Source organism: Heliconius melpomene, chromosome 2, assembly GCF_056956725.1.
Source record: "Heliconius melpomene rosina isolate 202511_hmr_F chromosome 2, ASM5695672v1, whole genome shotgun sequence".
In the NCBI taxonomy this organism is placed as follows: Eukaryota; Metazoa; Arthropoda; class Insecta; order Lepidoptera; family Nymphalidae; genus Heliconius; species Heliconius melpomene.
Window position 1 is genome coordinate 8,944,413 of NC_140390.1, and position 23,021 is coordinate 8,967,433.

At 32.3% G+C, this 23,021-nt stretch overlaps 1 protein-coding gene across 3 annotated transcripts; it reads right to left on the reverse strand.

The window, feature by feature from the left end:
- Positions 1-250: 250 nt before the first annotated feature.
- On the reverse strand, positions 251-22,683 carry LIMK1 (LIM domain kinase 1). Of its 3 annotated transcripts, XM_085203149.1 has the most exons (18): positions 22,560-22,683; positions 18,151-18,241; positions 17,074-17,188; positions 16,441-16,571; positions 15,758-15,883; positions 14,991-15,077; positions 13,750-13,879; positions 12,952-13,253; positions 12,540-12,663; positions 11,865-11,993; positions 11,163-11,288; positions 10,672-10,809; positions 10,269-10,370; positions 9,868-9,966; positions 9,302-9,456; positions 8,762-8,978; positions 8,331-8,567; positions 251-8,116 (listed from the first exon to the last, which is right to left on the reverse strand). In XM_085203149.1, the coding sequence occupies exons 1-18, from the start codon at positions 22,579-22,581 to the stop codon at positions 7,037-7,039; spliced, it is 3,411 nt and encodes a 1,136-aa protein (XP_085059275.1). In that variant the 5' UTR covers positions 22,582-22,683; the 3' UTR covers positions 251-7,036. The 3 variants fall into 3 exon arrangements, with proteins under 3 accessions (XP_085059275.1, XP_085059283.1, XP_085059292.1); XM_085203157.1 differs by lacking the exon at positions 14,991-15,077; XM_085203166.1 differs by lacking the exons at positions 14,991-15,077; positions 15,758-15,883.
- Positions 22,684-23,021: the final 338 nt, after the last annotated feature.

Below are 23,021 nucleotides of genomic sequence, written 5' to 3' on the forward strand. Positions count from 1 at the left end.
GTAGGCACAAGCGGCTGTAATCGCGATGGGTTTCATTTCTCGCCCAGGTAACGAGGTAATGCGTGGCGTTGAATGCCGCCACTCAACACGCAATGCTTCCAGAATTCAGCGGAACGTGGGGAGCGGAGTGTCAATAGCGGGCTCTCTATGCCGACCCTGCTAGATGCGTGAAATATTCTTTAGTTAGTGTTAATAAAGTTAACACTAAATATGAAACGAAAAATACAGGTTGTTTAAATAAAAGAAAATGTAATTGAATATACTGTTTTATTCTTTGCACTTACAAACTATCGACGTCTGGAATGCGGGAGACGGAAAACTCGTTAAGCGGTTAGTGGGTTAAATCAATTGGTTAAAGTTAACTAGCAGTTAAACTAACCTCTTATAATACTTGTTATTGCAACGTTTTACAAACAAAATGTATCACAGATAAAGTAAAATGAGCACGACGTGTCTCAGATTGAAATTATTCAGATCTGTATGAGAATATTCATATTAATACCAATTTTCCCATTTATGTTATAATTTTGTAAAATTATCAGATCGATCGCATTTTAAAGCATGTTTATTTTTTAATACCTTTTGATATTATATGACATAAAATTATTCATATTTTCATCTTAATACTTCCAATAAAAATTAAGTAAGCAACAAAAAAAACCCTTTTTAAAGGAACATCCACACAAATCGTATTGTTTATAAATATTTTACATCTTATTAATCAACGAAATATCACAAAAATGCAGATTTGTAAATATAATAAATACAACGAATGTGAATGCACCATTACATTTCATGTTTAGGCGAGAAACTTAAAATATAAAAAAATGGCACCCTGTGTCACAAAATCAGCCTTAAATATAAAATATAAAAAAGTAATTTATATCTAGCAAGGTTAATAAATTAATCGTTATTATATTATTCGAGAACGTAATCTTAAAAAAAAAAGATTAATAATATAATTTTTAAACCAAAAATGTGTCGAATTTGTCCACAACACATGTTATACATACTTGTATTTAAAAATATAAAGAAAAAGAAATACAATAATAAAAAGTGGAAAATGAGATTTAGTTATTAGTCTACTTAAATAGCAGATCAAGCATTTCAGTTAAAAAAGCAAAATAAACGTACCACGTATAAAAACTACTTACATGTATATATCATATATCAAAAGCCTTTTTTTTACAAAATCGTCTAGAAAAAGAAAATTTCATAATAAAGTTCTAATTAATTACAAAACATCGATTCGGTAACAAACTGTTCATTTAAGATATGGGATAATTAATTTATTAAAATAATATATATCTGGAGAAAATGAAATTTTTATTTTGTAAGCAATTGTTTACATTGATAAAAAATGTTTTTTAATGAATCGTTAAATAATATAGTTTTAAACAGATTTTTTACTCTATAGCATTGAGATTTACATTATGAACAGCCTGTATAACTTAGCCCATATCTTAAAATTTGAACAAATACAACAACTGTATACACTTCAAAATGGTTGTAAATTGCTATAAAATGCTACGTTAGTCCATTATTGTAAAGTTATTTTTTTAAATTCAATGTTTTGTAAGATAATTTGGTTATTGTTCTGCATAAATTAACTACATGATGTTTCAAAAACCAAATCCTACTTACACTTTTTTATAAGTATTTCTTATTGCTAAAGAAAATCCCTATATATTATGAATAATTTTGAAAAAATAATATTATAATTCTATATTTCTGAACTAACATTTTTTTAGCTAGTAGTAATAATTTGCCATATTAACTTTACACTATATCTGACTGATATTAGATTATCTCGATTAGAATTTAGAAGTTATCGAATATCATAAATTTAAATATATATAAATCTACGCGTTGAGTAGTCTAAGAGGCGATTGTAAATATATTGCTTAGAAAGTTTATACTATTTTTAACATTTTAATCAGAAAAAAAATGTCAACGTTTTATTTAAAGTATTTTTAGAAGAAATTGCGTTTAACATATATATTTCACAATAGCCTCTAAGAGTATGTAAATTGACAAAGCCGAGCACTACGCCGTCTTGTATAAAGACATCGCCTACTGCACGTGCTACGAAGCATACTAACAATTACCGGCACACAGAGATATCAATCAGTGTTTAATTGAACTTATATCAATACAAATTGATGAAAATGTGTTCATGTAATGACAGTTTAACGTTTAATATCTTTGAATGCGGCGTAGCATACTAAAATTGAAGAAAAAAAATGGCTAATTTTGTTTGATTAAGAATAAGATTTTCCGTTTGGTTAAAAATATGATTTGAAAGTTTACCTACTTCTATTACTAAACGCCCCATATTATATAATATATACTCTGTAGGTACTCTGAAATAACACTAACATAGAACATTTATATTCTATTCTGTTACATGTTAAATTCAATGTCTATAAACTTGTGGTCCTTCGAGCCGAATTTTTAGTAGCGTTTATATTGTTTATTTTTTTGTTTTAGTACAAATCGCATCGTATTATTCCCGAGCACTGCAATAAGTGATAACATTTTAATATGAAAAATATTTTAATAACTCGAAACGCCTATTAATTAATTGCAACTACGTATAAAAACAGTGAATCAATACAAATTCGTTGGCTGTATCAAAACTTGAGTATACGACGACATCTAACAATATTTTCACTATTACTAAAATACTAACGCTTTAAAAACGACGTATAAATCTATTTTGGCATCGGTACTTTTGTACGAAGAGCATAAACGAATTACGCGGCCATACATTGTTTGTCATAATTAGTAGACTGATCCCTATCCTGACAATATTATTCATCATAATTTTTAAAAAAACATTCAAAAACTATAGTTTGTTTAAAAATTAAATTAAATTGAAAAAAAATATATATAGACTTTAAATAAATAATCTTCTAGACAATTCTATACAAAGCAATTTTTTACAAATCTTAATTACAAATATTTGAAATGACATAATAATGGACACGTAATTCATTCAAAACGTAATATATAAAATATAATAAAAGTTTCAATATGGAATGATCCGAGAATCAATATAAAGCATTTTCTAGCGATCTAAAGTATTGAAGAAGAGATAAATTTAAATCTAAATCTATTCGTGGCTCGAATTTACTTATTTTACTAAATAAGTTTACATAGGTTGATTAAAATGTGTGATGAAATTTAACCTGTAATCTAGATATTACGATAGATTTTTAGTAAAATTTTAGATTTACGCAATTTCACATATTAAATGGTAAGTGACGAGTGTTTAGACTTTCCGTTATTTATTTTCTCAATTTACATTGTCGATGGCGAAATTTTGCCTAGGAAAATCGTATCTATTTTTTTCACACAAATATGGAATAGATTAACATTTTATTCATAAGAAATATAAATCATCATGTATAACAATAAGAACTATAATTCAATATTTGTAAAGGTTAAACTAATGCTTAAAATGGCAAGACATGGAGAAAATCTAATTAAATTAATATATATATATATACACATAAATCAAAATAAATCAATAATAAGTATAGCATCATTAAAAAATACCAAAAAGATAAAATAACTTCTTTGAATAAGTATTATAATATTGCTCATACTGATTTATTTCAATAACTTTCTTATTATAAAACTTTCATTTTTAATCTATGATTAATTTAAAGATATATCTTCTGTATAATAAAAATAATAATTAAAAGTTTAAAATATGGACATGAAGATGGACAGAAATATTTGTAAATAAGCATCTAAAGAGCAATTAAAGAATATATTAACATTATTAATGTTGTATATTATACATATTATAAATGTGTTAAGCTACAAGATATTGAAAATGTTTATTTTAATGAAAACGATTTACAATAATTTTAAAATACTACTTGTTAGTTTTTATAATACAAATCAAATATGGCTAGATCATAATTTGCAAGTCAAATAGTGGTACAATCGTGCGACTGTAAACGTGGCAGGTTGTGGACTCTATTCCCACTCGAGGAAAAGATATATTTAACAATTTAAATTTTCTCGTTCTGATAGCAAGCTGAGTTGAGTGGTGTTGAGTGTAAAAAATTCGGGGGAAAGTGGGAAACGAAAGTGTCTGAATGGGAATACTTTGTCTTAACATTAGATTCCCAGATTCCCTCTGCCTATTCTCCTATATGCGGGATACAACGCAAGCTAAAAGTAGTTCCAAGTCACTAGCCCTATATTTTTATAAACAAAATTACATTGTTTATAAAAAAAAAGAATTTAGGTAAATTTCTTACATAATAACCAACAATTCTTGTTAAAGTCCAATATATCTAAATAAGCTCTTATTTCGTACAATCAATATAAGACCTCCTAAAGATAACGAAATATTTAAAAAAAAAACAATAAAACCTGTAACAAATGATACAATATGTAACGTAAAAATATATACTTACATATAAGACTGAATGATATTACACTTTCTATCGGCAAAAAAAAAAATCTAATCAAATGAGATTTAAGTTAATATATCACAATTTGGCATATTAATTATTGCAATATAATACTAGTAAACTATACAGGGTGGAATTGACGGCACCACTTTAAATGAAACCACAGTTTTAACTACTCTATAAAAGCCTAATATAATTCAGAAAAAAAATAATTCCCAAAAATGAAAAAGTTATTTTTTCAAACAAAATAAATAATAAAATAATCGTTTTAAAAAAAAACGCCATTTGTAAAGTGTTACATTATCACTCACACACTTACCTGTCAAAGCGGCAACGTCGCACACGCTTCATTCAAGAAATCGAGTCGCAGCAACTAGCGTAGGTATGTAGGCAACGGCGGCGAGCTGATGTTAAATTAACGCAACCAACACTTAGGAATACACTTTACACACACTTTTATTGAATTATTTCTATTAGGTTTTTAATTTTACTTTTGTTGCACTACAAACACATTTTTTATGTTCCCGTTTTAAACTAACACTCATTTTTAACATGTTTACAAAATTATTACAATAATAGCATTTTTTTTCACTTTTTTTAACAATAAATATTACATTTTCTGTCCACATTACATTCAGCTCGATAATGACCCATATTATTACACTTGAAACATTTAATATTTCTTTTAATTGTAGGATTTCTTTTTACAATAAATGCAGATGATGATGACACAATTTCCCCCCGTAGTAGTATTATGGTTTGGAACTTCCAAGCATTCCAATTTTTTACTCCTTCCAGTTTTATTACTGTGCTGTTTCCTTTCCATTGTGATTGTTTATTTTGCTTGTTTTTCTTTTTTATTCCTTCCCGGCAACTTAACCTCCAAATTTCAATACCAACGCCGAAGCGTCGCGTGAAGTAACGCTGTTTTAATCTCGCCAGTATTTCTAATTTTCTACGATTGATGCAAACTTCTTTATTATTGTTACGACGTGGTCTGGGCCCATAACCCGTTGTATTTATATGGTTTAGTAAATAGCATTCAGCTATAGTCCGACCCAACTACTATTGCGCAGAATGTACGCGCCGCACCGATTCTATGGGAATCCCCGGTAATCGGTGCGGCGTGAGCGGGGTGTCTTTGTACAGATAACAAAATTCATTTTTAATATTGATTGATTGTGCAATATAACACTATAATTAATAATAAATGTAGATTATACTTTTTACGCATGATTTGATATTAAAATAATTAATAAAATTATCAATACTATTTACAAATAATTACTAAATATTAATTTATTTCGTATTGAGTTTTCGCAGGTCCTCGTGTAACATTATAAAACTCGTTTAATATTTAATTTTTATACGATTTTCTATCAAAATAATCATACAAATATAAATAATAATGAAAATCTTAATAAAAAATTTAATAGTATATTCGATAAGTATTTTAGTTAATGGCAACTATTACAATGTTTTTAATTATCTGTGTGAGAACAGAACTTAGCCGCGGAACGGCTGAGTTCTGTTGTATTTACATTATTTTGTTCGATTTTATACGTTGAATAATTATTAAGTGTTTTAAATTATTTGGATGTTGTTTAATATTAATTTTATCATTAATCGGATTTCTAAAATCGTGATGAATGTTTCGTGATCGTGATGATGTGATTACTGAGTATTTTTCTCAAATGTGAAACTATTGTGTCAGTATTTGAGTGTACTATCAAAACATACATTTTTTTAAGACGTTTCAAACAAATGTTGAGTTTTTAATATTACTTATGATGTAAATATTAGTGATAGTAAAAGGAGAATGCGACAACGACGATGTAAAACTAATGTTAAATGTAAGTATCTATCTATCGTAGTTCAATATCATTTTGTGTTAAAAATTTTGAATATTACTTTGTGGGTGGTTCAATAACCATGCAGTATTTCTAAATAATTTCATAATAAAGGTGATATAATAAATTGACTTAAAGTAGGATTTTGTTAAACAATTTTAATAAGAGGTTTGAACGTTATTTAGATTTATAATAAATAGGTAATTGCGTGACAAAGAACGCGAGATATCGTTCTTTCTCGTTCGGTTTGGTTTTGACGAATGAAAAGTAGAAGTTTGGCAACGCTTAGTAGTATTTTTGTAGTAGTATGTGTATGTGTGCGTCACACGAAATACAGGTATGGAGAAAAATCGTGAAATGAAAAAAAAATCCTACGTCCAAACTGTTGAGGCATCTTGATTAATTTCTTTAGCTTCGAGTTTGAAATTTTTTACCCTATATGCAGTTTCAATTAAAGAAGCGCAGCCTCTTCCACCCTGTATATAACGTTATTCGATTTAACGCCCAACTCGTAGTATCGAAATCCTTTTACTTTGGTTGCTTTCGCTTGTTTAGTACACCCTATGTAATATCGTAGCAACTCTTTACAACAACTAAAACAACCTGAGAACTGGTATTTTAGTCTACATATTTAAATTACCTTGTTTTGAATACACTTCAAAAAAGTATAAAAGATTTCGCCATATACGGTGTTATAGACAATGTTGATATTATTTTTTAAGTTCGTCGTTATATAGTTCATACCGTCCTTAACTAAATAACCCTTTCAACGGGTGAATTTTCATCCACATCATTTTTCTTATCGGTTGCCTGCAATTCTTTACTTATACGTAAATTGGCCAATTTCACATAATTACTTCTTGAAATACCGATCTCCCTACGTTTTGGTATATCTTTAACATCTTTTTTATCCATCTTTTTCTCTATGACCGGAGCTAAAGGCACAGATACTGTATTTTGAGAGCGATTTAGGTGTATCAACTTTTTTTCTACTGCACCCATGGGATTTTTCAATCTGTTCCGTCCATCTGTCTTGGGTTCAAATCTGCGTTCTCTACAACTGTATCTTCCTGTAAAATCAGGATTTTCAGACGGAAGATGTCTTCTAAAAATTGGCGTCATAGGTTTTCCCATACTAGCGAGTTTAAGATCACTTTTTAGGACTTCTTGGTTTAAATTGGTTTTATTTTCAGGTCTTACTCTATGATTGGACCTAGTTATGGGCGACGTCGGTCGTTGGATAAAGAATTTGCTTCTAGATTTTTCTTCTTCACTAACTACCGCTTTGCGATCCACTTCTGCTGTATTAGGTTTAAATAACCTACTTAATTTCGGTGACAGAAGAGTTTTAGTGAAAAACTTAGGCTTTTCCTGTTTAGCCACATCATTATTATTAGGAATATTGTCAATACCTTTCGACAAAATGGTAGATTTTTTCAGATAATCAATATTAAACCGTCTACAATCTTCAGTGTCGACGTTTCTTTCATTTTTGTGTCGCAATGTTACATCTGTGACTTCGTAGCTGGCTTTCTTTGGTAAAATAATATTTTTGATATTAGAAAAACTATTTCTGGGAGATTCTGTGAAATCTTCTTCTGATGATGAAGAGTCTTGACCATCAGGTATGCTATAGTGTCTGCTGAAGGGAAAACTGTCCACATTGTCCTTGGAGCTGGTCTCCAAACCCTCTACCGATTGGTTCCGAAGGAATGAGGGTACTTCTTCATGTATTTTGCGCGTTTTGTTGTCTAGTAAATTGTTTAAATGGGCATCAGGACTGCTCCTTTTGAGTGGCGGTGGCGGGCCCAGCCATTCTGAGATATCGTCCACCTTTTGGAAATATAAATTGTTATCGTCTTTATTAAAACTTAATATATTATAACATAGAAGATTGATATATTCAATTTATACATAGTAATGCGACAAAGGCGAGGAAGGAACACACTTACTAAGGGCATATATACATGTTCTTTCCCCATTATTCCTCTATTAGTCGATCTTTTTATATTTCTAGTAATATTGTTTTTATATTTAATTCACTAACCTTAGTAATATTAATACTTCCACAATCAGTGCTCAGTATATACGCGGTGCTGCGGCAAAGGCGGGGAGGGGGCTCGGAGGGCACTCGAGGCGGGAGGTGCGAGGCCGATACACACTTCCCGAGGGCACAACCTCGTCTGCTCTCCTCGTTGTGACTGTTGTCCTCTTTTGTTTGTTGATCGTTTTCTTTGATATTCTTCATTATTTTGTTTTGTGACTCTTGAGAATTTAATTGTGGCTGAAAATTTGTTTATATTATTAGTTAGGTTAGATTTTTTATTTGCGAGTTAAATAAAATAATTAATTTTGTAAAAAATACTTCAAGACTTATTTGTCTGAACCAATATGAGTTTTTTTTTATCACACAATCCTAATAAAAAATTGTAAACAAATAAAAAATTAAGAAAGAAAAAAATGTTTTTTTCACCATACCTTAACCCCACACTCCCCGCTGCACTGGCAACATTGTCTCACAACGAATATTCCATTATTTTCGTGCTGGCAACCTTCTGGTGTGGGGTGTCCTTGCGGGGAAGCCCCTCGCGAGTATTGCAATATGTCCGCTAACAGAGTCGGTGGTAGAGGGTATGGAGTGGAGAGATGCATTACTAGTGAAGAGAGCCATATCTCCATCACTTCGAATGATGGTCTGAAAGTAAAAATATATATCTCTAAAATATTCCAGTTTCACGCTGTATTCGGCACATAACAGGATAGGCAGAGGGAACTCAGTGTTAAGACCATTCCTGACTTCCCTCTGAATTCTAGAGACATTGCGGCTTGAGTGGCGGAACTCAACCCTGCGCTTTGCCTTGTTTTTTTTTGTTGATAACGGTTGTATAAGTTGGACATCTCTGTGCATGTATATGTCTGTCTATGGCTTACGGTGTAGGTTCTTACGGTGAGTTTTTATAAAAACGTAAATTTTACTGATTATCTTTTAAGAATGTCTTTTAAAATTTTAATCCTCACCTAGCATCTGGATCTAAATCGCAGGCAAGGAAAGCCAATCTGTAGAAAGGTTCAGGACAGGCCGAACAGAAATTTTCTAGAAATTGCCGTTCATTTAGACCGAAGTCAGATCTTCTTGGTAGGTAGTCTGGATCTGCTGACACTCGACCTATTATCTGAAATATAGATAATTTATTTTTACTAAAATGATAGTAACAATAATCCATACGAGCGCGGCAAAGTGGGACAGCGTCCGACTGAACACGCGATGGTTGTGGGTTCGATTCCTACTTGGGGGTAATGTTAACAAGAAGAAGAAGACAATACACAAACATCCACTGATTTTATGCGTTTCTACATTAAAAAAGCATATTACTTTTCAATATTATCTAATACCCGCAAGTAACGCTAATAATATAAATAACTAGCGAGGACAATAAAGCCTACAATTTATGTAAGAATCTTTATATAAATTATAACCTTTATGTTACTAAGATATATCAACTATATTACTCTAAAGTTTATTTAAATCCGTTCAGTACTTTTTGCGTGAAAGTGAAACAAACATATAGGATAGAATATCTCACCTCACAAAGTATGATACCGAAGGAGAACACATCCACCTTTTCATCGTAGACCTTGCCGTTCATCATTTCTGGTGCCATCCAGTATGGGTTCCCGACCACCTGGATAAAAAATAAATAAAAATCACTTCGCATTTTTTATAGTTTCACGCCGTATTCCGCACAAAACAGGGTAAGCAGAGGGAATATTAATATTAAGACATTTTGACATTTCTTATTAGGATACTTCCGTTTCTCACTTTTCGCCGAATTCTAGAAGCATTGTGTGTTCAGTGGCGACTAGAGCGAGGAAATGAAAATATTAAATACATTTCCTCGAGTGAGAAAAATGCTTCAATAGGAATCTTTTAGATCCTGACTTCAAATGGGATACAGTGAAAAAACTAGAAAATATAGATACATACCGTATACCGTTTCCGTCGTAGCGAAGAGTTGGGCAACGAGCTGCTGGCGGTGCGTTGTACGATGCGGGCCAAACCGAAATCTGCTACCACCACCGTCAGCTCCTGAAATTACCATTCCATTTTATATATATAAATTACTCTTTAATGCATCTAATTATTTGAGACCATTGTGGTGCATTCCACTCGCGTCCTGCGTTTGACTATAAATACGGTGGTAGTAGGCTCGATTTCCACTTGGAAGATTGATTATAATATATAAATTATTATACATACAGTTATTTTTTAGTTGAGTAAATATAAAATATGAAAAAAAGCGTCGAGCAACCATTTAACTTTATGTTCTAAAGAACTTCTTATTTCGAGCAAAATAAATTTACTTTAACAAAATACACTTGTCCCCTACCTCCCCCGGTCGTATCAGACAGTTGTGGGAGTTCAAATCTCGGTGTATAACGTTCCGGCGATGCAAATACCCGACACCCGCCGCCACGTCGCAGGCGAGACGACTCCTAGTACTCCAGCTCAAAGGCCGGTTTGTATCCTGGGAAATAATTATTTAAAACATGTCAAAAATAAAATATCAAGTAGGTTGTTTAATATTATTAAATCATTAGTTTTGTTATGTAATAATCAGTAGTAACCAGCAGTTTATGCCTTTGCGGTATACGGGGTAAAGGTACAGCGGTTCTATAATTTTACAGTCAAATTTGAGTCTTTTTATATATATATATTTTTTACTTTCTCAGTCATCATCTTAAAATTTTAAAGAGGTGGATTAACAAGTAAACTTTACGGTTAACGGTTATGTATGCGTGTGTGTGGGTGCGCGTGTGCATGAGCGCAGTACTCATACACAGCACGTGGTGGTGTGCAAGTGTGTGTGTGTGTGTGTACCTGCAGCAGCGCGTGCAGGGTGCCGCCGGCGACGTACTCGGTGAGTAAGTGCAGGCGGCGGTCGCGGTACAGCACGCCCGCAAAGCGCAACACGTTGCGGTGGCGCAGCGAGCGCAGCACCGCCACCTACATATGCAACAATAAATATAATTATGTCTAAATAAATCTAAATTTCCTCGAGATATGGGAAGTAGAGAGAATCTAATATTCTCTAGGGTGATCGACGGCCGAGGTTCGTGTCCCGCAAGAGGAAACCCTTGCCGCCGTTGACATCCTATCAAGCAGCCACATAGTGCTTGTAAATTTCAGGCACAGAGTGGGTACTCTGTGTCTTCCCTAGCCACTAAGTGTATCTGTAAAAGCCAGTAGGGCTAACAGCATTAAGCTCTTGTTCGAAATAAACCAATATTAAAAAGGCTTATTATTTTTTTTATTAACTATGCATATTAAGTATTGGAACTTATCGATAGAGCTTTTTTTTCAAATCACACATATAAAATTAATTTAAATATAATCGTTCCCCCAAGTGCAGACAGAATCCACAATCATCACTCAATAATTAAATTCTATCCCAATCCATCATAAAGGCGCCATATTATGACTTTTAATTAAAAATGTAATTTCCACAAATCTTACATAACTCATAATTGTGGTCAAATATCCTAACTTATCCGAAGAATAAAATAATATTAAAAAAAATACCTCTTTCAAAAAATTATTTTGAGCAGCTTCATCAACCCTGTACAACTGTTTCAGCACCATAACTTCTCCCGTAGCGCGTTGCGTCACTTTGTAGACTTGACCGAAAAATCCTGTACCTAGTAATTCACCCTGGAAAATAATATTTATTGTTAATGAATTTCATGTAAATGCATGATATTATTTAGAAAAATGAGGTGAAAATAGTAAGAAAGAATTAAGGCATTTTATATTTTATATATATTTATTGTTAAATAGTCCATAAAAAAACATAATATTAACGTGGAAACAGCTCGCATTCTTTATTTTTAAGGTACTTTAATAGTATTACGTCCTACGGCATTTTAATTTGGAGTAATACAGACGGTATTAAATTTATCTTGGTCTTGCAAAAGCAAACCATTCGCGATAATGTTAGCCTTCACTTGAAATTAATATGGTATGAAACTGTTATTCATCTTTCAAGATACAATACAACATTAAATAAAGAGGATATACTAGAAATAGGCTTAAACTTAGCGTGAATGTAACTCGATAGATAGCATCGAGTCCGTAATTCTTTTATGAGACGCATTTTATTTTTTTATTTTATTTATTTATTTTTTTCATCAGCCTATCGCCGTCCACTGCTGAACATAGGCCTCTCTCATCAAGCGCCAATTTTTTATTTTATTTTACCTGTATTAAATCAGAGGCACGGAAAACTTTCTGTCCCATTGTAGTAATAGGTTCAGTTCTAAAAGACCGAGCTCTGCTCAAATCGCCTAAAACACCATCACTTTCATTTTCATCGTCCTCTACACTGCAATTATGAAAAAGAAAAAAGGTTTTTTTGATTTATGTATATATATTTAAAAGTCCAAAAATTATTTTAGGAAAAGTTAAAATACAGATATTAAATACATATATTTGAAGTAATATAACTTTTCACATCATTATCTCCCACATTAAGTCACTCTATTTCATATTTTCCTCAGAATTGTTTCCCAGGTTCCCTATTAGCACTAATCTACCCTACTGCTGGTTGGCTGGATACAGAGCGAAACCAAAAAAAAAAGAAACAAAAATAGAAATTAAAGCTACAACTTACACGTCCAACAACTTCGACATACTACTACTCCTCTCCTTATCACCTAAGAGCGGCGACGAAGGCACTTTCTTTTTCATTACACGAACTCTGCCGCCATCTTCACCTTTCCTCTTAAAAAGCCTCTCTTTTCTCACTCTAAGTTCTTCTCTTTCATTGGAATGTTTCATTGGAATGTATTCTTTGAATAACTTCCTTTCTACTGGTGATTTTGAATCGTGGGCAGTTATTTTATCTGGATTCGGTTTTTTATCTGAAGTGCCTCGTTTAGCATTTATTGTGTCTGGATTGTGTTCTATTGTTAACTGGAAGTGATAGTTAAATTATAAGTTTCATAGCATAGAAGGACAAGAGATGTGTGTGCAACATCACACAAAAAAAATATATAACATAACAAAAAATAAATTAAAATAGTAAATTACAAATGTTCTATTTTTAATGAGACAACTTTTAATGAGCTTTGTATATTAGAATATAAATAAATACTAATGTGATCACTATATTGCCACATTTTAACTTATAATTTCATTAAAATAAACACCACCAAATTAAACCCCAAGCTCTCCCTATAAACAAACAGAATACTTGTTAAATCCACGGCAGTGGCACAGTTGTACACAGTTCCACATTTTCATTTCATGGCTTAGGTTGTTTTACCAAACAAAGCGCGGCGTTGACTTTCGGAGACTCAACACACAATGCTTCGAAAATTGAGCGAAAAGCATACTTTTCGCTACTAAACCTACTTTGCTAAATAATACATACAGAATGAAGTTTTAAGAAAAACAGTATATAATCTACCTGTAAAATCTCCGGTCTGGCCAAAACCCTATCTATTTCGGACAGCGGCCTGTTCCTCACCGGAGTTCCGTTCACTTCTAACACTTTGTCCCCTATGTGCAGTGTTAAGACATTGCAGCTTGAATCGATCCTGATTTTGAAGAAATTTAGTTTATAATTGTTATTATATGTTATGTTCAATAGTATACAAAAAGTTGACAAAAGTTCTTATGTGGCTAGACCCTAGCCAGATAAGCATAGTAAAGTTACACTGGTTTCTCACACTTGCCACATGAATTGTTTTTAATATTGTGTCGCTTTTTATACGAACTTAACACAACATTTCACTTTTATCCCTAACCCTTACAGTTATATTACAGTTATTTATGAACGTTATAGGGGTTACAATCTTTTAACATATCCTTATGAAATTTAAACTGAATGTGGCTCAATCCATAAACTTATTGTTATATATATTATATTTTAATAAATTAAGGAAACTAATTACTATTTTAAAATATTAAAGCTACAACAGGCAAAACCTTATCTGCCGGATAATTTTCTGTTAATCAACTTTACAAGTATTTTAAGTTATTTTGTGTAAACTAAAGATAAAAGAGTACTACATTAACAGAAACTTATCAGATAGAAGTAAGACCAAAGTAAAATATAAACAAAAACCATACAAGAACATTTTTCATAAGATACAGCATGCAAGGCTAAAAAACGCAAAAAGAATAAAAACGTTAAGAATGAAGTGCATTTCTGCGCAAAAAAGAAAATATTTATTATTTCCTATAATATGTTATTTATAGGCAAATGTATACAAAAAATACTGAACAGGTGCCAAACAAACTAAAAAAAGGCTAAGAACGGGTACGAAGGAGTTATAAAAAGATGGTAAAAAAAAAGAGTTGAAGACGTTATACGCTTAGAGATAGAGGTTTCTTATTGATAGAGGGAACCTAGTGCTACGACACTCTGTTCTAAAACATTGCGTATTGAGTAGCTCATTCTCTTATGAAAGTTGTTTAAATAGAATTGAAAGAGGTATAAACAAAAAAAAGAAGGGATGATAAGAAAGTCACAAGAAAAGGTTGCTCGCAGGAGTTATACGAGAGTAACTTAAAACTATGTGTGGATACCAAGCAAAAGTAAAAAGTACTATAAGGGCGAAAAGGATAAAACATATGAAGGGGCTGCAATAACAAACAAAGATATAAAAGACCAGCAACAGTCAAAAGCGGTAGCAGGTTCGATACCTATGGCAAGTGAGATGTAGACACGCACGCAGTGCGGCGCGAAGCAACGCCTGCACCGCCACACGCACTTTGTCCAAGCATCGCCCACTGGCGTATATTGTTAATATTAATATGTTAATATTTAAGATAAATATATTTTGGGGTTTAATACTGGGAAAATTTTAGTGAAGTTGTTAATATAAAATGATCATAAAACAGGATGTAAAGATTTTTTTTTGGTAAATATGGAGAAAGCTCAGTTATAAATATACCAATAACATACAATATTTTGGATTATATTTTATATAAATCTATTGCGATGTTATTTTTAATGGTCATGAGGATATTGTTATTTGTTACATTTGACATAATATTTTCTTAATGTTAATCTATCGATTAATTTCTGTTATTTATCAATTTCAATAAAATATTTTAATTAGTGTTTTATTACGCTCAGCAATAAAATGGGTTAATTTATTGTTAATATAGATGCCATCGTACCGCAGGGGCACAAGCGTGTGACTGTAAACGCGATAGTTGTGGTTCCTATTCCCATTTGGACGAATAAAATATTTAATAATTTCATTTATTCGCTCTGGTAAGGAGACAAGCGCGGCCGTTAATTTCACACGCAATGCCTCGAGATTTCAGCGGAAAATAAAGAAGGGAAGTATCCCAATGGGAACAGAGTGTCTTGACACTATGTTCCCTGCCTACCCTGCTATGTGCCGGATACAGCGTGAATCTAAGGAACTAAAAAGAGCATAAAATATGTAAACAAAACCAACTGCGCCACTATGAAGTCCCCGCAAGCGGTCGGCTTGAGGCGCACAGCGCGTGCGGCAGTACGCACAACGCGTATCGAGTGCGCGTCGTGGCGGCTGCGGCGCGACCACTCGGCGTAGCACGCTCCACTAAAATTATATATATTATATACTATTTTTACACTGCGACTTGGAATTCGTAGTCAATTTGAAAGAACTAAGAGTTATGTATAACATGCTAAGGCTGAGGTATGAGGAGTATGAACAGATAAATCTAATTAGAATAAAAAAATAGAGTAAAATTAGATCCCAGTCAGACAGATCCGTGTCAGCAACATAGTAATAAAACATGGTTCATACAACGTATAATCCACTTAATTAAAAGTAATAACGTCATACAAGGACAAAAATGCAAAATGACTAGCATAGTTCGAAATAATATCACGTATGCCTTTGACGTCACAACTCAAGAGTAAAGAAGGGACATAGAAGCCGCCAGTTTAATATTCCTTTATTTTATAATACTAGCGTTTCTCCTAATTACGTAGGAATATTTATCTAAAGATGACAAATAATTTTAATATATTTAGATAATTTTAAATAATTTTATATGAGCATAACAAAATATAGTCCATTTTTTTTAAAACTAAACTTTAGTAATTTACATTCCTTATATATATTAATTCTTATTAGCATTTTCTATTTACCAGTATAATTCAGACCGGTCGAGTAACGCGTAGGGCTCCGTGTCCTCTAGATGAGCGCCACAAGACGCGCACGCAAAACACTCTGGGTGAAAATGGTGCTCCCCGGCCGCCATTACTGGGCCTGTTATTACCTAGAAAAAATTGTATTTTTTTAAAATATTTATACAATTATTAAAAGTTATCATGCCACAGAGTGTGCTATATGTAAGTAAATGTACATGCCATGGTCATGCCATTCCCGGGTATTCTTCATCTTCAGTTATCGTTAGATCGTTAGGTACGATTAGTCAATGTAGCTTTAAACAATACTGACAAATTTACAATAAAGTTAACAAGCATATTTTTAAAATAAAGTTAAGCAAACATAAAAATATGAAAATCGCGCGTTGTTTAATATGAACTAGTTCACAAACCATTTCATATAATCCTTACCGCAGAAACTAAGAAAGAAAACACGCCAAAAGCAGGAGAGAGAAAACATAAAAAGAAATTCAAAATTTGTCCGATAAATCCTTTAAATTCTCCAGCAGAAAATAAAGAAGGAAACAAGCTAAAAGCATAAGATGTAAGAAGACAAATAGAAATTTAAAAATTGCCTTCAAAATTAACTTGTAATTTAACAATAATATTCACCTGTCCACATTGCTGGCAGTTATCCCCGTACCGCCGCCAGTAATCAGCCTGACAGAACAGCATGCCGCCCTTCTCGAAGTACCACGTGGTCAGCTGCACGTCGCATTCCGAGCACCTAGATGATCATATACAAACTATTTTAAAACCTAATCTTTTATTTTTTTTTAATTTTATTTTTAATTCTGTAACTTATCTTCTCGTATTATACAAATCGATTTACATATTACTGAATACTGAGAATAGTAAACATGACGGGATGACGATGATGTCGCGTGGTGGTGACATAATTTGGATGACATGGAGTTGTGGCTAATTTTCCCTATTCGATCATTGAAAAAAAAGTATATCAATTTTGGGGAAAATGGTAAATAAAACGATGTATCACTGAATATTCTATGCAACATTAAAACAAGAGACGATTTTTATTTAGCTTCACGCTGTATCCCGCATAATTCATAGTGATAAAGTGTGTTAAGATACTCCGTTCCGTACAATACAATACAACTAAATTGTAATCAATAATGTGTTCATTGATAATCTAATAATTTTGATAATTCTAAATCCAAAATTTAAAAATCGATGATCACAACTGATGGTGTTTTTAGTGAACACAATCTAAAACTAAAACTGCATGTGTTTTTTGTTGTTGTTATCTTCATGCTGTCCCTCATATCACCTCAGGATAGGCGGAGGGAACCTACTTTTAAGACACCCACTTTCCGCCGAATTTTTGAGGCATTGCTTTTTGAGTGACGGAGCACAAGGCCGCGCTTTGTTTCGTCACGGAAAGTGAAGTGAAAAAAGGAAAATATTAGCAAATAATAAATCATTCTCCCGAGTGAATAATAAAATTAATATTTTTTGTAATGATATGGTATTAGAAAGGGAAAAGGTTATTTTTATTTTACATTTATTACAAATAATTCATGATCACAGTTCAATGGACAGTAATATCCATTATTCTAGTAAAGAAGTAGGATGAACTACTACAAAAAAAATTGGCAGTATGTTATATAGGCAAGGAAGGCAGACATAAAAAAATAGGCTAGACTGTAGACAGTGCGGGCGTTGACTCACCTAAAGCAATCTTTGTGCCACTCCTGGCCGAGTGCCGATACGTAGTCCTCATCCCCAATATCGTTTAGACAACAGGCACAACTAAGTATTTCTGAAAAACAAAATAGATATATTTTGTTAAGAAATATGTTTTATTCTAGAGAAAAACTATTTATTTTTCTTTTAGGAGATGGATGTAATGAGGATTTAACGTAAAGACGCTCTGTTCTTTATTCCACGTTAAATGGGTGTCAAATTTATATTCGTTATTGACTTAGTAGACCGTGGATATAAAAAATATTTTAAACAATATAATTTCTTCTAGTGGGAGTCGAACCCACAATATTTTGATTTTAAAATATTTAAATATTTTGATTTAATTTTGATTTTTGCATTATTAAATCCCATAAATATATAACTCTGGATATACTACTGCCTGAAAAATATGGTATCCTGAACGAATAACTAGAAATTCAGCGTAGCGGTATTGTTTGTGATTATTGATGATTCAAATCAAAATCAAAAATGTTTTTTAAGGTTCCCGATGTATCCCGCATAACAAATGGGTAGAGGGAACCAACAGTTATGACGTTTTTTGAGTATTACGTGTTGAGTGGCGGCGATTCAACTCTGCAATTTTTTGTACATATTTCTATTATAATTTTAGGATGTTTTATATAACCCACGTCTCATTGCTGTATAAAAATTAGAGAAAACTGTGAAACAAAGCTATACGTCACAAAGTGACTTATCATTAGGTTATTTCTTCTTGTAAACAAAAAGTACAGTATGCAGGAAAAGTTGTTAGCATATGACATGAGTAATAGTGTACATAACACAGAAATATTTAAACACTGCTTTGAATAATACCACTGTACCTACAATTCTCTCAAAAAGCGTGCACACAATTGTTATCTTTTATTTAATAATTTAAATGAACTTAGTACTAGTAGAACTGCTATAAAATTTCAATCAAATTTTGATATACTTCAGGATCCTACTTCAGGCACTATACCTAAAGTCCTAAAAACTAAATTTAAGAGACGCCGAAATGATTCTTTCAATTTCCCGTTTTATACTGTACATACAAGGTAGACAAGGAAAACCTAATGTCAAGACATTGTTCTTCGCTTTTCATCTGAATTCGTGACATATTGTTGAGTGACGGAGCTCAACGCCGCTCTTTGTCTAGACAGAATGAAGAAATGATGATGTCAGGCTCTCAAACAATCGCCTTTAATCAGATGCTGTTTCAATGTGCCACAATGGCCTGATCAATATTATTAATACAAATAATCCCCCATTGGGGTATTTTAATCAAAAACCATTGTCTTACGTCAGGCACGTCATAATTGCGCCATAGCGGCGTCAATACATGACATTACCAGTATAAAATTACAGTTCATGCCATATTAATAATAGCTAAACAAGTCTTATTTATAAATGCATATAAGAAGTTACATAATATGCACATACTGTATAGTATTATAGAATGTTTGTAATATTTGAACTAGCTTTATAACTTATCTGATGATACAGGAAAAATATGCAGAATGACTCAGATGTATTGCGAATATGTTTTTATGTGGAGCTTATGAGAAATGTGGAATTCTGATTACATATTTATTGCAATTTTTATTAAAGTTTTTTTTTTTTTTTTTTTTTTTTTTTTTTTTTTTTTTTTTTTTTCTGTGCTGAATTTACAATCAGTTCTTTACTTTTAGCAAATGTGTTGTATGCTGTTGGCTTTTAAAGGCGTGACTCCAATAAGCCATCTACCTTATAGTATTATCTTTTTTTTTTTTTTTTACTTGTTTTTTTTTTTTTTTTTTGTTAAAGTATATCATTTCTTTTTAATCTTTTAGCATAACTTCGCGTTATAAGGGCAGATGCAAGGTCATTAGGATGCCTTCCCAATCGGTCTCGATATTTACTGTTGTGTTTTATTATTTCATACGCGACAGTATCCATCTTGAGGTTTTCATGGATTTCCTTGTTGGTAACAAACCACGGTACATGGCTGATTGTTCGCAGTATGAAGTTTTGTACCCTCTGAATTATCGTGATATTGGATTTACAAGCACTTCCCCAGAGTTGTATCCCATAGAGCCAAATAGGCTTCAGTACAACATTGTATATAAGAAGCTTATTGTCCAGGCTCAGTTTGCTGTTACGCCCTAGTATCCAATGGAGGTTTTTATATCGGATATTAAGTTCACATCTCTTTGTTTCAACGTGATTCCTCCATGTCAGGCGACGATCGAGATGAAGACCCCAATACCTGACGCTGTCGTGATGCGAGAGTGTAGTATTTTCCAATTTTACTGGTGGACAGTTTCCTTTTTTTAGGGCGAAAGTGACCTGGACAGATTTGCTAGCACTTGCTTTTATCTTCCAGTTATTCAGCCATGTTGAGATTTTATCCAGGCTTCCCTGTAGAATCTTTGATGCAATAACTGGATCTTTGTGACTGACTAGTACTGCAGTATCGTCAGCAAATGTCGCCGTTGTGACTCCTTCAGCCTGCGGAAGGTCTGAGGTATACAGTATGTATAGTAGAGTAAACTGACCCCTGGGGTACACCAGCTTTTATTTGGAAAAAGGATGATTTTGCATCCGCTTCTTTCACTTGGAACATCCTGTCTTCAAGGTAAGATTTCAATATGGTATAGTACTGATGTGGCAAGTTACTCTTCAGTTTAAGCAGAAGACCCCTATGCCAAACCTTGTCAAAGGCTTGTTGAATATCGAGGAACACAGAGGAACAGTATTGTTTTTCCTCGAGGCTTTTACGGATTTTGTCATATACTCTGTGCACTTGTTCGATGGTGGAGTGCTTTAGCCTGAAGCCAAATTGGTGGTCAGTTATTACATTTTCATTGTTTAGAATGGGCAGTATTCTATGCATCAGTAACTTTTCCAGAACCTTAGAGAGTATGGGAATTTTTATTAAAGTAACTGCCAGAATTCTTGCCAGACCAGGGAAATTTTTGATAATCGAAATCCCCAAACATTGTAGCTATAATAACACACTTCTCCCCATGTTCTAATATAAATCTTCCGATGAAGTAGCACATATTTCAAAATATTGTATGTTATTTTTAAATGGGTATACTTCAATAGAATTTGTAAATGTGAAATGTAACAATTGCAAAAAATCCATTTTTGAATTGTATTATACATTGTACATAGATATAGGAGTACATAGTGAACGGTAAGAGAGCTAGGGGGAGACTTGTTTTGACCTTTGAAAAAACTGTATCAAAGATACTGCAAGAAGGTCCCATAAAAAGCACAAGGAGCACTTGGGGGGCATGTATGAAGGGGTTGATGACATTTGACAAGGCAAAAGAGGTATGTAGAGACCGTAGTATTTGACGCTCCTGACTACCCTGCTAGGGATACAGAGTAATGCTAAGTTAAGTTAGATATAGGTTTACAAATTAAAAAATATATATTTCAAATAATTATATTTTAACTTTGCAGTGAACCACAGTGGGAGGGTAAGCACTTAGTAGGAAAAAATATATATATATAAAGACACTGAACTTTTCAAAATTTCACTTTAATTCAAAATACAGCATATTGAATGACAAGACTCAAAACATCTGATACAAATTATAATAATACCTTCCCGCAGGGGGATTAAGCCAACCATCATCATTTTTACAATCAGAAATTAACCAGAGGGGGCCACAATATACCAGAATTTTTTACTACTAATTAACAACAAAACATAATAAAACTTGTTTCTAGGATGTATCTGGATTATTCAAGAAGGCAGGCATATGACTCATAGTTTGAGTCTTTCTAACTAGATTATTTTTTTAGCTTCACTCTGTATCCCACACATAGAAAGGTAGACAAAGGGAAAAAGGTACATAGTTTAAAATTTGTTCTAATTTAATAGTTTTTTTTTATAATAAGGTGTCTAAATTGAAATATATAACTACAAGTACAAATATTCCGGAGGTGATAAAAAATAATTTTAATTAATTTAAATTCATGTATATATGGTTAATAAATAATAAGTATATAGGGACCAAAAAAGCATTATAAATAAATTCCAGAATTAGAATTGACCTCGTCGAATTAAACTGATTGGTTCTTATTTAATATCTTTATTGCGTTAAACATTATAATAGGAATTAAGTGCCATTAAAACAACGCGGAAGTCAATTAATAATACGTACAATTTTAAAAACAAAATAAGTGCAATTTTATAAAATATCTGATGCAAGTATATATTTTGACAGAGCATGAAAATATATAAACTGTAGATTAATATATTTATATAAGTTAACTTAAGTTGCAAACAAAAGATACTTATTTATATGTGTTTCGCCCACTCGTTATTGTTAATGACAAAAACAACAACAACTCTGAAGAAAATATTAGAAAAGGATATAAATTAGGTATTAGCAACTTACCTTTTGGGTTCGTTCCCTCCATTTCATTGCAAAATACACTTTTTTATCGAATAAAAATACAAATTTAAGGAATGTTGTGTTCAATGTCCAGGATTTCATTGACATGAATTGAATGACTAATTTTCACAGATGCAAGGAACGAAAAGTCAAATTTGACGTTTGATAATGTTACTAGATTTTATACACCTAATCTATACTTATAATAAAATTGTAAGAGGGTCGATGTCTGTACTTGGAAGATATTTAAGAAAAAATGTAGTTGGGAACCTTTATTAACGAAAAAGAACCTAAAATAATGATTTTTAAAATATTTGTCTGTTTGTCTGCAAGAGAGATATAAAGCGCAAGAGGATCTGAAATTCTTTGGAAATAAATTTATCTGACCGCCATGGTGTCACTCCTGATTTTAAGCCGGATAATAGTAGGTCCCATTCGGCGATATGTAACATAATTATATAATAT